General features: G+C 34.8%; 1 protein-coding gene across 1 annotated transcript; it reads right to left on the bottom strand.

Annotated features, from left to right (window-relative positions):
- Positions 1-708: 708 nt before the first annotated feature.
- On the bottom strand, positions 709-9552 carry LOC126669174 (succinate--CoA ligase [ADP-forming] subunit alpha, mitochondrial). The gene is made up of 7 exons (XM_050362562.2): positions 9252-9552; positions 8643-8852; positions 8157-8327; positions 7910-8033; positions 6358-6419; positions 5238-5319; positions 709-1018 (listed from the first exon to the last, which is right to left on the bottom strand). The coding sequence occupies exons 1-7, from the start codon at positions 9480-9482 to the stop codon at positions 879-881; spliced, it is 1020 nt and encodes a 339-aa protein (XP_050218519.1). The 5' UTR covers positions 9483-9552; the 3' UTR covers positions 709-878.
- Between the last annotated feature and the right edge of the window lie 7101 nt (positions 9553-16653).

The following is a 16653-nucleotide window of genomic DNA, read 5'->3' on the forward strand; positions in this document are numbered from 1 at the left end:
AAATGTAAAGTTTCCATTTTTTTTTGAAGTGCTCATGTAATATTTCAACAAATTTAGTATTATTGTTATTTTCTTCCTCTTTTTGTATAATTTTGTTATTTTCTCTTTAATCAGACATGTTCAGGCCCGTTCGCTTTAAACTAGGCTTGGACAATGATTTTTGGTCTCCAGCCCAGCCTAAATCTGAAAACTATTTTGAGATTTAAAGCGGTATATGATTCTTTATAAATTATAAGTGAATTACGAATCAGAAAAACACTTAAAAATACCTTGCTCCAAAATTTATATGTTAGCTGGATACAACTTTATTAGTAGGCATTTATAGTCTTCATATTCGACACTTTCGTAATTAAGCATGACCACCATAAATTTCGGTATCACTATAACAAGTGAGATTTCATCTTTCACGAATAGTAGAAAACACGGAGATAATCAACGCCCCATTGTTTGGTCAGTCGATATAGCCCCTCTGCTGATAGGCAAATTAGAAAAATAAGGTTTAGTCAACTTTTTAACTCGCATTAGAGTCCGGTAATATTAAACCAACACTACTTGAAGAAAACGAGAGATTCATAAGAACCAAACTAGAAGTAGCAAAATAGTGTACCTGCATGATCTTTGTCCCAGCTTATAATCTCGAATAAGCACAGTACTACACCTTGCCAGGATAACAGTAGAGAAAAGAAAGGACAAAATAACAGAAACGGGTAAAAGCAAAAGGCTTTTTGCATTTCTCTCTGAATTTCTACTTGTATAAACAAGTAGGGTAATGCAAACAATTGGTTTATTACAGAATTTATGCCACGCTGGCCGAAAAAAATCGAGCATTCTCATCATTTTAACAATGTTAATTAACTAGTTCCATGAAAATGTGCAGCCTAACTTACAAGGCCTCTCTGCTTAAACGCATCAAGCATGGCAACTCCGATTTTAGCAGGAGACTCTACCACCGTAACTCCGGCTTCCCTTAAGGTCTTGATTTTATCTTGAGCTGTACCCTTACCACCTGATACAATAGCTGCACATGCACAAACAAAACAAATGTTAATCTCCAAATATTGCAACTCGATAACAATATCTCGTAAGTGCATCCAAATATTGCAACTCGATAGCAATATCTCACAAGTGCATATATTGACATATATTGACAAACTGAAGTCATCAAGGTTAATCCGTTTGTCATTTCGAAAAGGAATCCGTCCTATGTATTTCTAAAAGACTTGAGATTTATGTTTTCACTAGTTTCTATACTCTGGTAATTTTGCAAGACAACCCTGACTTATGGAAGCTGCAAATGAAGATTCACATTTTGAACAACTTCTACTGCATTCACTACAATTAGCCATACAAGTGGAAAATGCAATGCAGGATCATTTGCTCCTGAAAAGGATTGGTCCCGCAATTTTTATAAGATCTGGAATGTTGACTCAAACTTTGGTATTTTTACTCGCTCAAGCTATTGCAAAAGTTAAGAAAGATTGCTAATAAAATTGTCAAGTGAATAACAAATCTGACCACATGTAGCACCTCAAATTCTCAGGATTTGCAAAGGAAAAGCCACAAACCCTATAGAGGAAAAAGATGATTCGAGGCATTTTAGGATGCTATTAACCAATCTGAAGTGCCTCTGACAAAATGTTCACTTGTATTGTAACAAAAGAGTATCACCAGGGATAGACCAAATGGGACACAACTTGGCAGAAAACAAACAGAAACTGTCATGAAACATTATTATTTTTAGGTATTCATTATATGGAACGTGTAGCACAATGATTAAGGTTCAAAAGTGAGTAAATGGGAAACAGTCTCACGCTCAATGCTTCAGGCTCAAGGAATGATTAGATAGGGAATAGTCAATCGCTTGGTGCTTAGTTTAGAAATTAGCTGTAAGAGCAGGCTAAACCGTTTAGCTGTAAAGGTTAAATTAAGATCATTTATGGCGACATCATGAATTATAAATGTATTTATTATAAAAACATTTAAAATGCAAGGACCTTGATCTGTAATATGATTAGTAAAACCTATAAAGGAAAACCTCAGCCAAGATTAGAACTCTTATGGAAACTTCAAAACACCAAAAATAAAATATGCTAACCATAAAGTATAAACCCATCTAATGTAGCTGGAAGACCAAATTATCCAAAGTTGTTCACTTACAGTAGTATTACGATATCCAATGCCCATGATTAGCAATTCAACAAAGATTGAACAAGTAAAGTTCCAATAACTTTTAACTCTACATAAGTGAGTTAAAAGACCCTTCTATTACAGGCTTTTGCACTTCAATAAAAACACTACTTTTATTTACATGGCTGCCATTGTTCTAGTTTAAAATTTCAGAAAACATATTTTTTTAATATGCCAATGGCCTAGTATCTTTTGATGCAAGGTTACTATCTTTAGCTTTAATGACTTAAAAAGACCTTATTATCACGGGCATTTTCTTTTCGATAAATACATTTTTTTATTACAGGGCTGCCATTGCTCTACTTTAAATTTTAGAACACATGTGTTTTTCATTGTGCCAATGACCAAAGTATCTCTTGATGAAAGGATTACTAATTTTTATAAGGAAAATGAAGTATGCTTTTATGCAAATGGCTAATAAATCTTATGCTTTATATGACCAGCAGTCAAATAAAAAATTAAATGAAGTATGCTTTAGCTTTAATATGTGTGTACAATTGGCCCAAGTAAATGATACAGTACTTAACCACCAATGAAATTGACAATAAGTAAGACCTGTGGCATTTTCAATGGAATTTGACACCAACCTAAATGTAATTCATCTTGATGGATGGGAGACTGTCAAAGTTTAAGCTTGAATTCAAAGGAAATAAAAAGGATAGAAAGGCTAAAACAAGCCAAGCAACAGTTCAATCATTAATCTTCTTAAACAAGAGCCTGAACTCCTACATTCTTGCATAACATACTAACAGTAAGCTCTTCGACAATGAGGAATTTGAAATAAAGAGTTGAAGTATATCATGAAGGTGAATATATTAGGATCAATTAGTCTATTAATTAATAGCTAAATTATAGACTAATATCATTATGATTGATTTGTGTTTGACTATTTCCTAAAATAGAATTTCGAATAGGGATTCTATACTTGTATAAATGCCCATGTAATTGTTAAACATAACATGAAACAAATTGTCTCAACTTGTCTGATAACAAGACGCAGCTCGATGTAGCATCATGCTTCACAGACCTTACAGCTGTTTGAGCTGAAGATTGAAGATGTATTTGGAAGTGTTATGAAAATTGATGAAACCTAACCTATAGCTAACCAGAGCTTGGCGAAGAACATGAGGGTCGAGGGTTTATCTGAAAAGAACGGAAATTTAATACACTTTTTATCACATAGAAAGCTAATTGTTATGTTAAAACTTCTCTGCTTAAGAGATTACATAGGGTGGACTTGAAGTTTTATAGCAAGAACTTTGGTGCTGCTATAACTACACAGATAGCCAGCAAGGAGGATTTCTCTCATAATATCAAAGTAGTTTGGATCTATCTCGGTAAGGTAGCTTAACGAAGTAGCATGTCCATGCCAGAAAAATAAGCATGCTACAAAAGATAGTGCTTCAACACAAAAAAGATATAAAAACTTCAAAATACTGAGTAAACTAAGAGGAAGGTAAAAGTAACATCCCTTAAAGATAACGATGGGACATTTGAGATATATGGCTGTATCCATGATAAGCACATCCAAATACCAACTTGAAGAGTATAACAAGAATATCAATAAGGATAAAGTGAACATGAAGGATTTAGCATCATTTAAACTTGTGAAAATGTAGACAAACATTACAAAGAAAGAAACTTGAGGGAGAAAAAAAATCTAGCATGGCCAACCACAAAAAGGTAAGGTTGAGAGATAAAATCATTTCGTAAAACGTTCAAATATTAAATTATAATACATTTCAACAAGGGATGAAATGCATACAAGTTACAACATTGACAACCTTGATATCATGATTAAGATTGTTCAGAATACTGCTTCAAAAGAGAAAGCGGGAATTTATTTTGGCCAGGGACCATACACTAAGCTTTTGAAGTCAATGCCACGATGCAGTTTTTCAAAGGCATAATCATTGAATAATACCTCACCTTTTCGACTTGTTTCGTTTATGGCCCAAACTTTCAAAATCGTCAATTTTAGCTCAATTTTCAGTTTCAATATTTAAATCTACCCTTCAAATTGCTTTATGTTCGGAAATTTTTATGGTAGAAAAGGCAAATTGGAACAATATGAAGCAATATGAAGGGAGTTTTTGAATTTTTTTTCCCACTCCAAACAGATGGCTACAACTGAAACTGAAATTGAGAAATAAGTTAAAATTGACGATTTTGAAAGTTTGGGCCATAGACGATAAAAGTTGAAAAGGTGGAGTATATTTGGATGATTAAGCCTTTTTCAAAAGTCAACAGGCATGTTAAGAATAGAAATATAATCAGATCAGCAGAATAATTTCTGCAACTATATCAATAACAGAACACCGTTAGTTTAGCTATTATATTCTATACGTGTGATCCAACTGATAATGTTGACGCATTTCCCACCATGTAGACACAAAAAATTATACAAAGAACCTAAATTAATCTTTAAAGGCTAATCCCCTGAAAAACTCCCCACCTTTCAATCCCCCTTCGTTTGCACCCTCGCCTTTCAAAATCTCCAATTTTACCCAAGTTCTCACCTTTCATTTTCAATTGCACCCTAAAAGTATTAAATTAGCCCTTTTTCACTATAAAAAAGTTCAAATCGATAATTTATATTTTAATTCATATTCTAAATAGTCCTCAATGTTTAAATTTCAACAATAAAACCATATTTCCTAAAATTTTAAAAGTTAATTTTTTTTATATAAAATATAAATCAATTAAATATGGTTTTGTTGTTGAAATTTAAACATTAAGAACTATTTAGAACATAAATTAAAATATAAAGTATCGATTTCAACTTTTTTCTAGTGACAAAAGCCCAATTTAATACTTCTAGGGTGCAATTGAAAATGAAAGGTGATAATTTGGGTAAAATTGGAGATTTTGAAAGGTGAGGGTGCAAACGAAGGGGGGTTGAAAGGTGGGGGGTTTTTCAGGGGTTAAGCCATCTTTAAATAAGCATTGATGCAAACGTGCAATCATTTCATGATAAAAAAATGCATCTTAATGTAAACAAAATCTAGCCAAATATATAAATGTGTGTGTATCATAATCCAAAACCATACCTCCAGCATGCCCCATACGACGGCCAGGAGGGGCAGTTAGCCCAGCAATAAATGCAACAATAGGCTTCTCAGTCCCACTTGCCTGTTGGATCATAAAATCATAATGAGAACAAAGCTGCAGCAATAAATATAGAACAGAATCTTTTTGAAACATGTTACAAAAGAATAAAAAAATTAAATACTTAAGCTTCAAAACATTTTTCAAATGTTAGTTCGTGCATTACAAAAAGAGGTAAGAGTACAATGTCTAGCAGTGAAGTTTCCACTTTCAAGACTTAAATCAAGTAGAAGACAATAGACCAACATGGTACCACTCAGTGGAGGGTGAAAGAAGGAAACAGACAAAATCATTATTCAAGTCGATTTCAATGCATCTCAGATTATCAAAACTATAAAATGCAAAATGTGACCTCTGAAGACATCTTTTTAGGAAGCAATTGGGTGTTTACTCCTGAATCTAAGGCTGTTTCAGAAATTGATCGAATACATAAATATCACAATTAAAGGGAGCATGTGTTCTAAAGTTCACTCCCTTTGCATTATTACAAGAATTCAATAAATAGCTGCTTATTTTGGCATGTTTATACACTAAAATTACTATCAACCGGGACAGGAGCGTCAGTTGCAGACTTATGTACAGACACTCAGGATACCAAATTGAAGATTTCATATGTAAGGGCCCAACTGAAACTCGTATACAAATTTGTCATTAAGCACCCGTAGACCCAATTCTTTATTCCATAAAATTTGAGAATCTGAACCGGCATTTTCTTTATATAAGTTTAATTTCAATGCAAATGGAAATCTGAAAATTCAAATTCAACTTGATTTGAAACTATCCGATAAGATGATGACCTAAAAAATATGTACTTTGCTACAGGCTAAACATAAACTCTGATTTTATTTATAAAATTAAAATAAAAACATTCAGAAATGGAGATGTAAATCAAATTTGGATAACTGCAAAATAAGATAAAGAAATAAGCTAATTGAGAATTCAAATGATTAGCCTGAATAAGGTTTAAATAGAATAAATAGTAACCCAGCATGTGGCGCCTATGAACAAACATACTTGATTATTGTTCTTCTACCATAGTCATGAAAAACCAATGATCATTACCTTAATTAACGCAGCGGCATCTTCCTCCGCGGTTCCTCCAATCTCTCCTATAAGAATTATACCTGCAAACACATTAAAAGTTTTAGCATTGCGTACAGATCGTCTATTGCTGAATTTCGCGTGCAACTAATAAAATAGAGAGATATAAAGGGCATACAGTGGAAAACAATCAATAACAAAGAAAAAAGTAAACTTTGATTTAATTAGCTAATATTGTAATTGAACTGGGATACTGGAAATCGCAAGAAACACGCTTAATAGATACAGTCCATGGATTGAGGAAATAGGAATCCAGGCATCATGAGTTGATGCATTTAGCCATAGTTAGAATACCCCATTATGGAGATGTGATTTCGGTTTAGATATTGTTAAAGCTCCAGAGAAACAAATGGCCTAGGAAGTGGACAAACCAAGATCTTGCTTTAAGATAAAAATCTGCAATAACCCAATTGAAAGCACAATAACATATTAAAGGAAACTTCCTAAGCAAAGTTCAACCCAGTTTGCATCCAACTAGTAGTACTGTTCAAAATAAGCCTATCAAAGGCATGCTTACTGCTGAAGGGAGCTGAAAAGCTCTAAAAGAACAGCACCTTTATACTTCTATTTTACTAGATAAATTTTTTCTTCCAGCCTCAATGTAATACTATGAGATCTGTTCAATTTTAAAAATTAAATCAAGCTCCCCAGTCCCCACCCCTCCCCCCTACCTATCACCCAGCCATCTCCCATCCTCATCAGTTCTTTGCCAAATTCTAAAATACAATAAGGACGCCGCATTCTTTTGATGATCTAAAAGGAGTCATCCAACTACCTAGATTAGGAGAAAAGACAAACAAATGCTACAATAATGATATAGATCTGGGAGAATAACAAGTTACAGGCGTGAAAGCATATACTACCATAATACCATTCCAAAGAAAACTTAAGAGGATATGCATGCAGCTAATAAGTGCCTCCAACATCTAGACAAAGTTAAATTAGTGTCATACATTAGGAAAGGAGCATTTAGATAATCTCAAACCAAAATTACGCAGTGAATGATACTAGAATCCTGAAGGTAGGTCCTCAAGTAAGAATATATAGAAACTGAAGTACAGAAAGGTGAACCACAACCAATCTTATCCCTTTAACTTTCAGAGTACAGGAAAAGTGAGATAAATGAAAAGATTGTATAAATCTTAACAGCCACTCCACTTGTCAATACAAAGAATTGCACACAGCAAGAAGCTATTTCAATACTCTATTCCCTTCCTTCTTCATCCTCCGTCTCTTCTAACCAAGCATGTAAACCGCACAACAGAAAAAGAGGGAAAAGAGAGACTTGAGTATGCATTTAAAAAAGTAACAAAAAGTGTCTACCAAGAACATCCTCTTTAATTTTAGCACCTAAAAAACCAATAAATGTCACCAACATAATAACAGTCTTCACAATAACATAAGCAATTTATCCATTTTCTTTAAGTGCGCGCAGAAATACTTCACATGAGCTTCCTAACAATTAACTCCATAAGTAAAAAAACAAGGAATCAAATATTTCCGGAGACTTTACCTTCTGTCTGAGGATCTTCTAGGAACTTCTCAATGCAATCGATAAAGTTTGTTCCATTGAAAGGATCTCCTCCAATACCAACACATGTGGATTGTCCAAGGCCAACAGCAGTTGTTTGGAAAACCTGAAAGTTTAAATAAAATAAGCACACCTAAGCCTGTAAGTATATAACTAACATAAAAGACAAAGAAAAATGCATCTATTAAATATAACCTGAATCATATGGTCACTGGGATAGAGGACTTACAGCTTCATAGGTCAATGTACCGGATCTAGAAACAATTCCAATGCGACCAGGTTTATGAATGTACCCAGGCATTATGCCAATCTTACATTCTCCCGGCTTGATAATCCCAGGGCAGTTTGGCCCAATCAAACGAGTTTTAGATTGTCTATTGAGAGCAGCCTTTACACGCACCTGATATATATTTTAGCTTACAATCAAATCAAGAGGTACAATGGAAAAAGGAAATTGAACTTCTATAATTTTATCAAGAAAGTACTCAACACGAAATGAATATTTTAAGAACCATGAATAAGACAATACTTTCATCAATCTTAGACAGAAAAACATAAGTCAACTAATCTTAGTTGATAGATTCATATAACAATCTCCATAGCAAATTTCTTTCTAAAAGAAATAATCAAATATTTCATCCCAACAAATTCAGTTAAAACCAAATTACCACTAGCAAAAAACAACAATTGAAAACTTAAAAAAAAGTAATTTTACCATATCATGTTGTGGGATTCCCTCAGTAATGCAAACCACAAGATCTAGTTCAGCTTCCATAGCCTCCATGATAGCTGCAGCAGCAAATGGCGGAGGCACGTAAATGACAGAAGCATTGGCTTTAGTTTCAGCTTTAGCATCAGCAACTGTATTAAATACAGGAAGACCCAGATGTTCTGTTCCTCCCTTCTTTGGTGTTACTCCACCCACCTACTTCAACCAAATTTATAATCAAAACATCTCCATGATTACAACATGCCATAAAATTACACTTTTGAGAGACAAATATCCTTTTTTTGTATGCTTATTATTAATCTTTAATTTAATTTTTAAACCGGAATTTGACGATACAAGTGTTCATTAAAACATTTTAAAGACGATTCGTACAAAATTAAATACATTTCAAAAGATTTACCAATGCCACTTTTTAGATCATAAAACAGTATTAAAAAATTTATTAAATAAGTTTTAATCTACCCTAATTTGAGCATATAAATGTTAAATTAGAAACATCAAACATCAAAGATCATTACTTTTAATAAACGATAATAATAATAATTAAAATAATACTAGCGAAAATGTATAAAAGTGAAAAAAAAAAAAGGTTACCATCTTAGTGCCGTACTCGATGGCCTGTTCAGTGTGAAAGGTACCATTTTTACCGGTGATACCCTGACAGATTACTCTGGTGTTCTTGTCCACAAATACTGCCGGCTGAGGAGATGCGGCCGCCGCCGCCGCGGCGTACTGCCGAGTCTGAATCGCGGTCGATGTAGAAGGGGAAAGATGCTTGCGAGATGCGATCGAGCCGATCAGTTTGACGAGGGATTGACGAGCCATCGCTCTCTGTTTTGTGTTTTTACAAAGAAATTTCTCTTTCAGCTTACAGCAGCAGCAGACAACTTATGCCTGTTACAGTCAAGAAGGGCAAAATAGTTATTTTATCAATTTTTTTGCAATTGTATTGGATAAATGATCAATTCACCCCTCAACTTAGCACAAAATATCAAAAACATCATTTTCAGCAAAACATATTAAAAAAAGAGAAAACTTGTACCTTGTATTTTCGTATCATTTTCCTCCTTCTTCCTTGTTTATTTAGTATTCGCGAGTCAAGGATACGTAGATTATATATAAAATTTAGCTTTAGCGAAGCTTACGGGAACGGTTGACCCGCGAATTCAGAGATGACGAAGTAACATGGAAGGTCATAAATGAAGAAGCAAAAAATTATCGATATTTATCTGTTTTTTTTTTAAGACTCGAAACAAATTGATAGAGATCTGAATCAGTTGGAGGCATAAGATATTTATGATAGTTAGAAAATTAATCATGATGACCTAACAAGAATCGAGCATTTTGCATAAAAACATGTGCAGCATAATTCGCAGATCGCCTTATAAAGGGAAAAAAATCTGAAAATAGAGTTGATAATAAAATACAATCATGAAACAAGATATCATCGTCCACCCTTCTCGGATTTCTCAAGGCAATAATAATATCCTTCACGTCTGGTTCGATTTTAACATTTGACGACCCTTTTCACCAACATAGAGATTCCCTTATATCAAACAGTTTAACTATCCCCAGATTAAAATTCTCAATAAAACGAACATGCCTAGCTTGGATAACCACGCCTCTATAATCTCACATTATACAACTCGTTGCAACTCCACTAAAATTGGGAAAAGATATTGCATCAACATCAACCTTCACTCATCTAGCTAACAGGACTTGTCATTTTGTGTAACCATCATCCATGTTGATGATCTACTGCAAAACCTCACTTGAGCTTGATCTAACAGAGGACTAGGAAAAAAAGATGAATATCCGTGCTATTGATAATAGATTCTACACTTGAACTTTGATTTTTTCAGATTTTATTTTTCCGTTAATCCAAATATTCCAACAACTCATGGCAACCAACTCCCTATCATTTTTACTCAGCAAACTGAGTCACTCCCAGCACCAAGCATGCGAACAAGTAATATTAACATTCACTATTTTCAAGCTAGACGTTCTCTAACAATCCATTGCTATCAAACAAGAACATAATAAACGCGCAACAGTTTCAGTCCAAGCATGACAGACTAGGCAAGAAGAATTAATGAACACTTGTTTAAAGGTATGGGCATCTATTGTGGGAAGATACCTAGAACATAAGCTTCAAAAAAAGCTGGTAACATGCAAAGGAATCGACAATGAAAGCGGGAAGCGCCATGGGGATGCTCAGTTTACTCAAACTTATAGCAACCTAATTGGCACATTCAACAACTAGTGTAAGGAAACAATAAATTTCAATCTATTTCAATAGGTACTACCTCTGAAATGTGAGGGAGAGAAATCATAAAAGAACAAACTATCTCAAAAAGGATAAAAATAGCCTGCTAAGTAGGATCCTCGTAAATCTCTTAGGCAAAAAGATTAGGAAAATAAATGAGAGATTTTGCATGACCAAATAGATATCTCAGAAAATAGAGGAAAAAAACTCAAAGCAAATAGATTAATCTACCTAGATAAGAGACGAGAGAGAGCCTCCCACCAGCTATGACAGCCCAGCGTCAGCAAATGCCCAAACACTTATTTTAGAGTATGATAATCTGATAAGTGAAAGTAGAATATCATTAAAACTGTCATAGAGATTATCAACCAGCTAAATGGTCGTGTGAAACAAAAGGCAAAAAAGAGGTAAAATAGTCAATTTGAAAATTTGCAAGAAGTAGTTGATGACAGAGGTATGATCGCTTGAAACAGAAAATATCTCAATAGTACCAGTTATTCAATGAGCCAATAAAATATATATTTTTGTCATATATACATGTTATAATTATTGACCGACACATGTTCCGAGAGAGGATGGAGAAAGGATCATAAATTTTAAAAGCATAATCCATGAGACAAAGGAACATAAGAAATTATCAATATATTTTGCTAGTAAAAAATTTCTTATGCACTTTCCAGCTACACGTTATGTAAATTGTTGAACGCGCACAAGAATTTTTGAAAATCGAAAACAGATAGGTCCCACGAGGTCCGACACTACAGTCTACGACGGTCAAGCAGGGCAAACAATATCTTCATTGAATCATCCAATTCCCCACCAGAAAATTGAATGCTTCAATAAGGGGGGAAACCAGAGCCAAGTGACATCATGCATCTACAAAAAAACTTGAGACGATAAGGCCAATTCAAATGAAAAATTGGGCCAATTTTTGCAAATTCACAAGCACATAATCCAGGGGCATCAACATGCCGATATCAGAATTAAAGGGTATCAGACCGCCACTGCCAAAACCATAAGGCATCAGGCCTCCACTACCAGAACCAAGCGTCAGACCTCCACTACCAGAAAAAGGAGTTAGGCCTCCACTTCCAGAAACAGGGCGTGAGGCCATTACAGATCAAAATTGTCACGACCCAAATTCATGGATCGCGACCGGCGCTAGGGAATGGGAGTGGTTGCTCCGAAACCCGTAGCAAGCCTAAAAACCTTTATAAATTTTTCGCGTTTTAAAACATAAAAAGGTTTGCAACCTCGTTGCAGAAATACTTTCACACCTTTATTAAAAACGCGATCGCAATTCAAGATCATATATCACGTATGATCTGTTTTCAGAAAATATCGTTAAAACCTCTTCTCGTTTAATGACAACACGTTTTTGAAAACTGGGTTTGTAAAACTCCGATTGTATTTAAAGAAACCAGAGCGCAAACATCAATCTCAGTTGACGCACCTGCTCTGTTTCTAATACAATCCTAAAATGCTAAACACATGAAACCAGTGTATCACTCAAACACCTGGTCCTAGAATTTTAGAAAATACGCAGCTTTTCAATCATATACATATACAGTAGTTCAAATCAGAGTATATCAAAATAAGTTTGAACTGCTGTAAATAAAAAGACAGACTTCCTAGTACCCGACTACTTGCAGCTCTAGAGGTATGACTGACGACTTCCGAAATTATTGTGGAAGTCCGACCTCGTACTTGATTACCTGAAAGATGAATATTGGGGAGGGTCAGAAATATAAATATTTCTGAGTGAGTCTACAATTTACAATTGAATATTTAAATCGCAAATACATAAAAAATTTGTGTATGTAAAATAACCAATTAGTCGATCCAGATGAAACCCTACAAGATAGACTATTGTATGGGTCTCAACCTACACAATATAGGCCTTAGACCGTGAACTGAATCACTGCCGTCTAAGCCGGGTGTCTGGACCGTAACCGTGAAACTGCCATCACAGTACTGCCTGTGACCGTAACCGTTACTGCCGCCTCAGACTGTTAAGTCAGGGTCACTAGCACTTCCAACGCCTAATGACATTAACTGACCTTTATGTCAGACACAGGCTCGTATCTAGCGTACTACTGGTGATCACACAGTCCTATTGAAAACCAATAGGAAGTTTGTTCCAATGGATCTTTCATGGTTAATTATACTAGTGCGATTTGTTATTTAAAAACAGTTTAAATATAAATAGTCAAAAGTAAAAACCACAAAGTAAAACTCACAGTACTGTCGTCCCCATTTTCAAAAACGTAAGCTCCAAACAAGCTTGTCAGTCAAACACGTTGGTGTTTGGCTCGCTAGATCGACTACTCGTCGGATCTAATTAAAATTCAAATGTCAAAAGAATATTAGACATTGAATTTCTAACTCTAGTCCTATCGTATAAACGATAGACTCAAACGACTATTGTTTATAGACGACTCTATAAACAAACACATGAACTAATCTCAATATTGAACTTCTCGTTCAATATATAATACCACTCTTGGTATAGACTTATAGTCCTTTTAACATTAATCACATTGATTAATGTAGAGCCTAGTTAAGACGTCGTATCGTTTTAACATATAGACTTATATCATTTTAGAACGTTCACCTTTAAACATTTATTGACTGACGGTAAAAACACCGTCCTACTAGGCGAAGTCCCCTCGGATTCGCCGCTTTTGAAAAGATCCCGTCGGAGTCGGACTACGCGTCCGTGTAGGGCCTGTGCACGTTCGTGCACAACCCTTGGCCAGTGCACGTTCGTGCACCTTGTGCACGTTCGTGCACTTTTGTGTACGTTCGTGTACACCGTCAGGCCACCCTCGGAACTTCGTTCACGGGCCGATTCCCGACGTGCTTCCTACGTTTATAATATTTTAATTTATTTTCTATTTAATCGATTACTAATTATCGATTATTACCTCGTACTACCGGACTACCGAAGAAAGTCGGAATCGCGAAATCGGATCGCGCCGCGCCGACACCGTCTCACCTCTGCTTGCTAAGCCTAGCAAGCAGGTTCCTCCTTCCCTGCGCAAGGAAGTGAGGCTGCCCCTCTTCTCTATTCATAGAGAAATGATTTGGCTAAAGTACCATTAGGTACTAGCTCAATCATGCACTTTAACTCTGATTTTAATTAGTCGTCCGTAGCCCAAACGGAGACTAATTCTAAATTCCGTCAAACTTTACCCAAAAATCCAATAAAATATAAAACGAATAAAAATATAATTTTTATTCGCATCCAACTTATATTTTATTTTAAATAAATCTCCAAAGATTTATTAGGTCTAAATCAGTCCCACTTAAATAAAATTACTACGTCCAAATTTAATGAAAATTGAACCGTAGCTTTTTCGAATTATTTCGCGAATAATGACACCAAAATTATTCGCTCGGGACTTATATATGATTTTATATTTAATTTAGACCAACTAATAACATTTAATTAGTTTATAACTGAAACTAATTAAAGTTAAAAGTTCAGGGATTAAAGTGGACATTTTTCCAACTTGGCGCCCACTTCTCCACCGCCTCATTCTTTTTATTTTCTTTTTCTTTTATTTTTTTAATATATATATATATATATATATATATATATATATATATATATATATATGTTAATTTATATTCGTCCATAACTCGTCAAGCTTTTCGAGTTTCGACATTCTAATTTCGGGGTTTTGTCTGAAATCTTAAACTCTCCATTTAGAGTGGTACATTGATATTTTAATTATCAATATATCAATTTATACGACACTAAAGAGTATTTTGAAATTTATTACTCCCGTTCACACTCATTTATTAAAATTTAAATTCCCGATTTAAATTTTAAACTCATATTATTACGATGCTCTTTTACGGATTCGTATAAATTAAATTTACGTTTAAATTTAATTTACATATTCCGAATCTATTAAATCACTTCCCGTGATTTAATAATCTTAAATAGTCAAACCTACTATTATCTTTTGATTATTAAATTTAGTCTTTCCGAATATTTTTTTTAATATTCGAACCCACAAAATATTATTTTTAATATTTTGATTACTCCAATTTGACCTCGTGGCATATTCTAATTACTTAAAATTACGGGGTATTACAAAAATCTAGTTTCAACAGGGCCGATTCCATCAGAAAATGAAAATATTAGTCTGTTTTCAAAAAAAAAATAGAAATACATACAAGGCATCCATAATGTAAACAACTATAGAATACAACAATCAATGCATCAATGCATACAAAGTTCAACAGTACGACTAGAATATCCAGGGTACACTATATCAGAGGCATACAAGTGCGAAAGGAGTTCTAACTACGATTGAAGTCCTAATCATGAAACAAAAGCTCTATATCTCCTTTATCGCTATTCGAGAGCATGTCCTAATCTAGATCTACATCCCCAACATCATCTCGCTTAGCCTGCATCGGCATGACGCTAGAAGCAGAACCAACATCTCCACGACTAGCTGGAATGCCAGATCCTCACCCACCAGCCGGAATATCACTAGCTCCGCCACTCGATGGCCCAAGACTAGCCCGGCGCAACTAATCCTCGGACCTTTAATGCAAAGCTGCAAAAGCTAAAAAAAAGTTAGAAATATAGTTGCATACTCGCACACATGTTTGAATATAGCATAAGCATGTTGCATATTTACCCTCATTTGTGCAGATAACTTTGCACAATTGATCCCACTAGAAATAGGCCATATTATCTTGCTGAGAAGCCTCAGATTTAGACGCATTCAAACCAAAAATAAGCAATCAGACAAGGGGAAAACAGTTTCTAAAAGAGACAAAAGCACAAGCATACAAAGAAAACTCACATGAATAAAATGAGGAGGCGGGGAAGGAAGCTCCATATATCTGATAAGATTATATTTTACGTAATTTACATATCATTATTTGCTATATTTTAGTGCTTTATTACGTAAAATAGAAGCTTATATAGTTATTTTTACTTGTTTTGTATTTTTAATATAAAATGTAAATGCATAGCATTTTTGGAGTCTAATTGAATAAATAGAGCTTAAATGGAGTGAAAGCCAAGAAGGAGTGATTCTATCAGTTTCGTGAAGAAGAAGAATGAAAAATCAAGTCTAAGTGCAAGCAAAATAGCCGCTAAATCAGTCGGTGAAAGTTTAGATCGAAAAACTGAAAATTCGGACACATTTTAGTATTCGGATCATATCTGGAGCTACAAATATCCAAATCATAGGATTAAACATGTCATGGAAAGATAAGAGATAGATCTACAACTTTCAAGAAGAAACCGAGTCCAAATTCGGACTTGAACCGGCTCGAAATCGGCTTCCAAAACAGAACACTTGTGAATCAAGAAGCGAATCGGCAAAAGTCAGTGGATTTGGGTGGAACAGCCCTTCGGCCGGCCCGGAACCGGCCCACAACCGCCAAGCCAGCCAAAGGCCGGCTGAGGACCTGAAAATTCTATTTCTGATAGTTTTGGAAAGTGCGGGGCCTTAGTGAGCACTCACAGACCTTCCATAAGCGATACAAGCTGATTCACACTCAAAAAGTGATCTTCCTTGAATTGCACACAAAGAAGTGAGCTTTGACAATAAGATAGAAGCTTATTAAGGGAAGAAGTTATGCTCTTTTAGAAACAAGATAAGTCAAGATTGGTGGTCCACTAAATATGGATATGGAAGGACTTGATCATTACTCCAACTTCAAAGGAAAGAAGATATTCTCAACTTGATCATATGG

Source organism: Mercurialis annua, linkage group LG2, assembly GCF_937616625.2.
Source record: "Mercurialis annua linkage group LG2, ddMerAnnu1.2, whole genome shotgun sequence".
Lineage (NCBI taxonomy): Eukaryota > Viridiplantae > Streptophyta > Magnoliopsida > Malpighiales > Euphorbiaceae > Mercurialis > Mercurialis annua.